This window comes from Vespa crabro, chromosome 23 (assembly GCF_910589235.1).
Source record: "Vespa crabro chromosome 23, iyVesCrab1.2, whole genome shotgun sequence".
NCBI classification, from domain to species: Eukaryota; Metazoa; Arthropoda; class Insecta; order Hymenoptera; family Vespidae; genus Vespa; species Vespa crabro.
The window spans coordinates 3,233,111-3,240,000 of NC_060977.1; the positions used below are offsets into that span (position 1 = coordinate 3,233,111).

Below are 6,890 nucleotides of genomic sequence, written 5' to 3' on the forward strand. Positions count from 1 at the left end.
TATTATTATTACTTGTAGTAGTGCTAGTAGTAGTAATAGTAGTATTAAAATAAATGAAACGTAGTTTCGAAATTGAAACATCCTGTATATAGAAACGTGGAATAGATCCTCGCGATGGAATCGAAGCAATTTATCTACTCCTCCTCTCTTGTATTTTTTGAAATAATATCGAGAAAATAGTTTGCAAAAAAAAAAAAAAGAAAAGAGATAAATTACTTTGGAATGCGTAACGGAAAATACGAATTTCATTCTTTTGCTTTGACAATGAAAAAATAATCTATGCCAATGTCAAGTTATATTTCCGATATTAATTATATTAAGACATAATAATATAATATTATGTCTTAATATAAGATTATCTTAAATACATTAAAATATAATATAATAAGACAATTAAATTATATTAATTAAATTATAATTTCGATTGAACGACAATTTTCAGATCAAAAGATATCTAATATTAGAAGCACTCTAATCGATATCATTAATTATTGATTTACAAATATAGATAATATTTCATATCAAATAGCTTTTCATTTCTTTCGAATTCTCTCTTCTTACCTAAATAAAAAAAAAAAAAAAAAAAAAAAGAAAATAAAAAAATTAAAAAAAGAAAAGAAAATAAAAAAAGAAAAGAAAAAAATAGAAACAAAAACAAAAAGAAAAAAGAGAACAAAAATATTTTCTTTCGCTTATGAAATCGCTAAATCTTAAAAACTCTATAACATCTAATAACAAATATAATCCCCATAGAGATAAGACGATACAAAAGAGAGAAAGATAAAGATGAAGAAGAGATGATTAGCGTTAGAAACGAAAAGGAGAATTAGAACGAATTAGAATGTAAAAAGTGATGAGGGTGGTGTAGGGATGATGAGGAGAAAGGGTGGATGGAGATTACAATGTTTCGTCGATGAATTTTCTTTTTTTCTTTTTCCTCTTTTATTTATTTTTTTCTTTCTTTTTTTCTTTTTTTCTTTTCTTCTTCCCTTTCCTCCTCAGACGAGCGATCTAAGCTTTTAACGGTTAGCGAAAGAGAAGATCGTATATTAATTCGAGGTAAAGTAATGTAAAGTAAAGTAAAGTAAAGTAAAGTAAAGCGAAATGGCTCGAATGAATTCAGAACCTAAGGCGGCTAATGGACCATTCCAGTAGCGCACATCTAACGGACGATCCATCCCGCCGCCTACTAATTGGCCCCGCGATCTCTCCCATAGATTCTCAATAACGGTCACGATGGAAAGATAAAGGAGGGGCGTGGCCTAACGTCATTTTAGAGTCGCGATATGTGCATCGTATATATATATTTATATATATATATATATATATATATATATATATATATATGTATGTATGTACGTATGTATGTATAAAATATTACTGATTGGAAACTTTGGAGGATAATTTTTAGAAATCTGAACATGAAACTAGAAAATGAACTATGAAACTTTTGGAATATGGGATTTAAAGACATAAAATTCGTTTCTGGAATTATGACGATTCAAAGTTTTCCTACAATGCCTGAAGAATATTATCATGTCAAATCATATAGCAACGTTATAAACTCTATTTGTGCGTTTGTATTTGTGTTCGATGTTTTTTGCTTTTCTTTTTTTGTTTTGTTTTTGTATTTTTCTTTTTTCTTGTTTTTCTTTTCTGTATAAGGAATGCGATTTAAAAGAAGGTTGAAGTAATCACGTGCGATTCAAAATGGAAAAAGAAAAAGGATACGATTTGCAATTTTTACGGGCATTTGCAAAAGAGAAAAGAAAAAAAGAAAATCCTTTGGAATATAATCAATTCCAGAAAGCAATTCCATTCTAACTGTCAAATGTTAATAAGAAATATTTTCTATTTGTTTAGATACCTCAAATACGACGTGTTGTTCCTTATCACGTTTATATTTTGCATAAGATTAAAAGGAATCACGAAGGATTCAGAATAAGGGAAAAAGGGAAAAAAAGGTATTAAGTGTGTTATAAAGCTTGACAATGTTTGTGGCCATTTGAAAAAAAAAGATTTCTAATCTAATTAATTCCAGAAAGGAATCGTATACTGACTATTAACTATCTTAAGGGTATTCTCTACTTGTTTGAATCTCTCAAAGTTCTACTTTGTTTTTGAATTATTTTCAAAGTTTCTACATATCATTCGGTTACACCCTGTATATATAGACACACACACACACACATATATATATATATATATATACTATATGTATATAAGTATCTGCAATAGGTATACGCATCATTTTGATATAACCAATATCCCATTTGGAGATATAATATCCAATGTGCAAGAGTAGGGTCAAGGATCGGAATATAGCTATGCGTATATATATTTATGTTCATGTGTGTGTACATTTATATATATATATATATATATATATATGTGTGTGTGAGCTGTATCCCACCGCCGCCGCCACTCGAGAAAGGAAGACCTGGAACATATATCGCATATGATAGACGAGCGGTATGCAGAAGTCGATAGCCTGTCGAAAGGTGAAAGATTCAAGGTTAATAGAGGTGAAACTTTTTCCCACATTACCACGCACGTAAAGACAACTTGTCTCTCTCTCTCTCTCTCTCTCTTTTACTATAAACGCACGTGTACGTACTTTACGAGAATTCCCAACAGCAACAGCAACGGCAACAGCAACAACAACAACAACAACAACAACAACAACGTTGACTATTACGACGATGAAAAAGAGAAAGATAGAGAAAGAGAAAGAGAGAAAGAAATGGAGGACGTAATCGAACGATGATCTTGATATGTTTACACGTTGTAAAACCTGCTACCATATTCGAGAGGAATACGTTCTAACGAAATGATCAATCAAAATTATCGATCTTTTTCTACGGCTTAAAAAAGAAAAAAATTACGAGGCGAGAAGAAGGGATAATGATGTTCAAAATCGGAACGTAAGGACGTAATCGATATGCGGAAAGACCAATTATCCAATCGCTGAATCATCGAATCGCGAAATCGCGAGCGATTAAGCGATTAAACGCTCGCGAAAGACGTCAAATCAACGAGAGATCTCTAGCCTTGGCATTGATATATATATATATATATATATATATATATATATATATATATATATATATATTCTTTTGATCTCGCAAAACCTGACAAGGCAAAGTGGGCGATAATAATTCACGGACTGTCGACGGTGAATTACACGCTTCACGGGTACTTTCTTTCCTCTTGCTTGTCCTCTCTCTCTCTCTCTCTTTCTCTTTCTTTCTTTCTCTCTCTCTCTCTCTTTCTCTCTATCTCATTCTTTCTCACTCTTTTTTTCTTTCTTCTTTATTTCTCTCAGATCATCATCCCATCGTCTTTTTCATTTTAATAGAAATCGATCGAAGCCAATCGCATTTCAATAGTCGTAATAAATAGAAGCTTAAGTAGAAAAAGTTATGGCGACTGCATCAAACTAAGGAGTTAAAGAGATAGATAGATAGAGAGAGAGAAAGAAAAAGAGAAAGAAAGAGAAAGAAAGAGAAATAGAGAGAAAGGGAGAAAGGCGAACGATCACAGGCGTGTAATTAGAAATCACGGATTTACGGGGTAGTGCCATGCGATAAATTCGAATGGCAATGTCTAATGGCACGCATATTGACGTATCCATCCGACTATCGTTCATCTTTCTCACGAATTCAACGACTTGTATGGTAGTACTATCATAGATATTAACCCTAAGGCTATTCGAACTCATCTCTTTCTAATTCATCTTACTTTTACATCTTTAACTTTATATGCATATATATATATATATATATATATATATATATATATATGATATATACGATTGATACATACGATTGATTCATGTCATTGTAAGAAATAGAATTTTCGTAATTTTCAAATTTAAATGGTTTAATTCGGTAGATGAAACTTGTAGTATTTATCTTTTAATTGACGTTAAAAATTCTAGTCTCAGTTTTGTTTATCGAGAAAAAGAGATAAAAAGAGGAGAGAAGAGAGAGAAAGAGAGAGAGAGAGAGAGAGAGATTATGATGAACGAGCAAAAGATTCATGCCACGATCGTAAGCTATTCTTCTACGTTATTAGCAAAACGAGCGTAGCCTCTTCTTAATCTTCTTTTTCTTCTTCTTCTTCTTCATCTTCTTCATCTTCTTCATCTTCTTCATCTTTCTCCTTCGATAGGTTCGCCATCGAATTAGTGGCTAAACGTGTCGTAATTGTACGTTTCCAGTATAATACCTTCGAGTTCGTCGTAAAGAGTTAAAGTCGGAAAGAACCGTCACGTTTTCTCGTCGTAGTATACCATTGAAACGCCTTAGAATAGTTAGAAACGAATAGATCGACACCCTAAAGTAACGAGCTTTTTTTTATTTCTTTTTTTTCTTTTTTTTGTTTTATTTTTTTCTTTCCTTTCTTTTTTTTTTTACTCTTTCTTCTTCTGCAAAGAATTAAGTTCTCATAAAGAATTAAATTAGCCGACGTTTAATCGTCGTTTTTACGATCCTGCTCTTGTATTTATTATTTTTATATTGTAAGCTCGATGATCTATTTTCTTCTTCTTTTTTTTCTTGTTTTATTTTTCTTTTTTTTTTTCTTTATGCATTTTCTCATATAAAAATTAAATTAGGCTCGGTATCCAATGGTCATTTCTACGTTCCTGTCTGGCTCTATAATTTATTATTTTTATATTGTGAGCTGATTTTATTTTTTGATCGATGATTTTTGATTTTTTTTTTTTTCTTTTTTTTTTCTTATTAATTATGATGCATCTTTCTTTGAAGTTAAAAAATAAAAATAATAATACCAATTATTATTATTATTATTATATAAATAAATAATTAATAATTATATAATTAATAATTTAATAACAACTATTATTATTATTATTATAATAATAAAAAGGATAATAATAATAATACATAAATAATTATTGGATATGAAATGGGATGTGACGTAAAAAGTAGATCAAAGAAAAAAAAAAATATATATATATATATATATATATATATGTTATATAAAAAATACATATATTTTTAAGTTTCTAATTCGTTATATATAATGTTGTGATTAAATTAAATTTATTGGAATTTTCATATAAAAATTGATGCGCATTTAATCGTAGGACATTTTTAAGAAACGAAAGGTTTAATTTGTTAGAGATCGGTAATAAATAATTTGTATTTGCGATACCAACGGATATCTACCGGGTGTCATTAAAATTGTATATTTGTTGCCACGGAAAATTGGAAGGCATCATATGTATGTACGTATGTATGTATGTATGTACTTGTGATATATATGTGTAAGAGGCGAGCATGCAAGAAAGCTCTGCTCGCCGCCACCGGCATTGAACATTATTATCACGTTACAGGGTAATCGTCCAGATAACTTAACGCCGCAATGAATTATCATTAAACCTTTGAGTAAGAAGATGATTCCAAAGTAGTTCCTCGTAATATTCTTAGCGCCATTTCCCTTCCCATATCCCCTCACCCCTCATATTCCCCATATCTCTTAGGATCCCTGTGAGTTGACGCGATAGTTTGACTTTTGTCAATTACTTTACATAATTGTAATCGCGAATTCTTTATGTAAATAAAAGTCCACATATAATATTTACTTTTTAAACGTATAATAACATATATTATATCGGAGGGACAATCAAGTGTAAAATAAATTTCATTAACTCTTTTGAATGACTTTAGATAATTTTATTCATCCAACCCTTTCGTTAATATCTCTCTTAAATCTGCTCTTCTACCAAGCGTAACCATCGTCGTCGTCATCGTCATCATCATCATCATCATCATTATTATTATTATTATTATTATTATTATTATTATTATTATTATTATTATTATTATTGTTGTTGTTGTTGTTGTTGTTGTTGTTGTTATTGTTGTTGTTGTTATTGTTATTATTATTATTGTTATTAATGTTATTATCCGGGTCTGCTCGTTACAGAATTTATTTGCGTTTAAAGAGCACGATTTATTACTACCAGTGAGTATTCTCTAAGTCTCCCGACTACGTATTTCGATAATGGACAGTACACCTAGGAGCATTTCTTAATGCTTATCTCGAGCGTAAATAAAGTACATTTTAACGATCCCACTTTGTTTCTCTTCTTATTTTGTTCTTTACCGGTATATTATATATTTATATATATATATATATAATATATATACCTTTGAGCGATTGAAACGAAATGAGAGAATGAAATTTCATGGATGATTGTTCCATTCTTCATTCTTTTTTTCATTTTCTTTTTATTTTGTTTTCTTTTGTCCTCATTCTTTTTTTTTTTTTTTTTACAGAAACGTTTTGAAACAAAATATATCGTGTTGAAAGTTCGTTCATAGTAAAAATAGTAGGAAAGTATTAAGTGGAAATAATTATATCAATTTTCCTTCTTTCTCTTCTTTTTTTCTTTCAATTGATTTTTTTTCTACGAAATTCAATTTAATTCAATATTATCATATTGCAATTCATTGTTAAGTCAAATCGACGTAACGATGTCATGATGTTATCTAATGTTATAATGATAAAAAAAAAAAAAAAAAGAATTATATTGTACTCGTCAATAGAGCGAATTCCCATAACAAAAAAAAAATATATATATATATATTTTTAGTTAAACTTACATTAATTGCAATTAATGTAAGTTTAAATCTAATAAATATTAAATACAATTTTATTTCCTTTATTTATGATTAACAATTTGCCAGATATAATCGTACGATCTTTCCAATGCAAGTTCTCTTGAACTTTTTATCAATGCATTATATAGTAAAATAAACGTATATTTTTTTTTCAGGATATACGGATACAGCAGGGAGACCAGTTCTCGAATTCGAGGACACAACGAAGAGGGAAAACCTCACAGTTAAGGAGATTTC

General features: G+C 29.6%; 1 protein-coding gene across 4 annotated transcripts in view; it reads left to right on the plus strand.

Annotated features, from left to right (window-relative positions):
• LOC124432083 (puratrophin-1-like) overlaps positions 1–6,890 on the plus strand; it is a 338,073-nt gene that overhangs the window by 212,335 nt on the left and 118,848 nt on the right. For all 4 annotated transcript variants that reach the window (XM_046980634.1, XM_046980635.1, XM_046980636.1 and 1 more), the window contains one exon: positions 6,809–6,890. This exon is cut by the window's right edge and continues 33 nt beyond it. In XM_046980634.1, coding sequence (XP_046836590.1) covers positions 6,809–6,890 — 82 coding nt within the window. The remainder of the gene's footprint in view (positions 1–6,808) is intronic.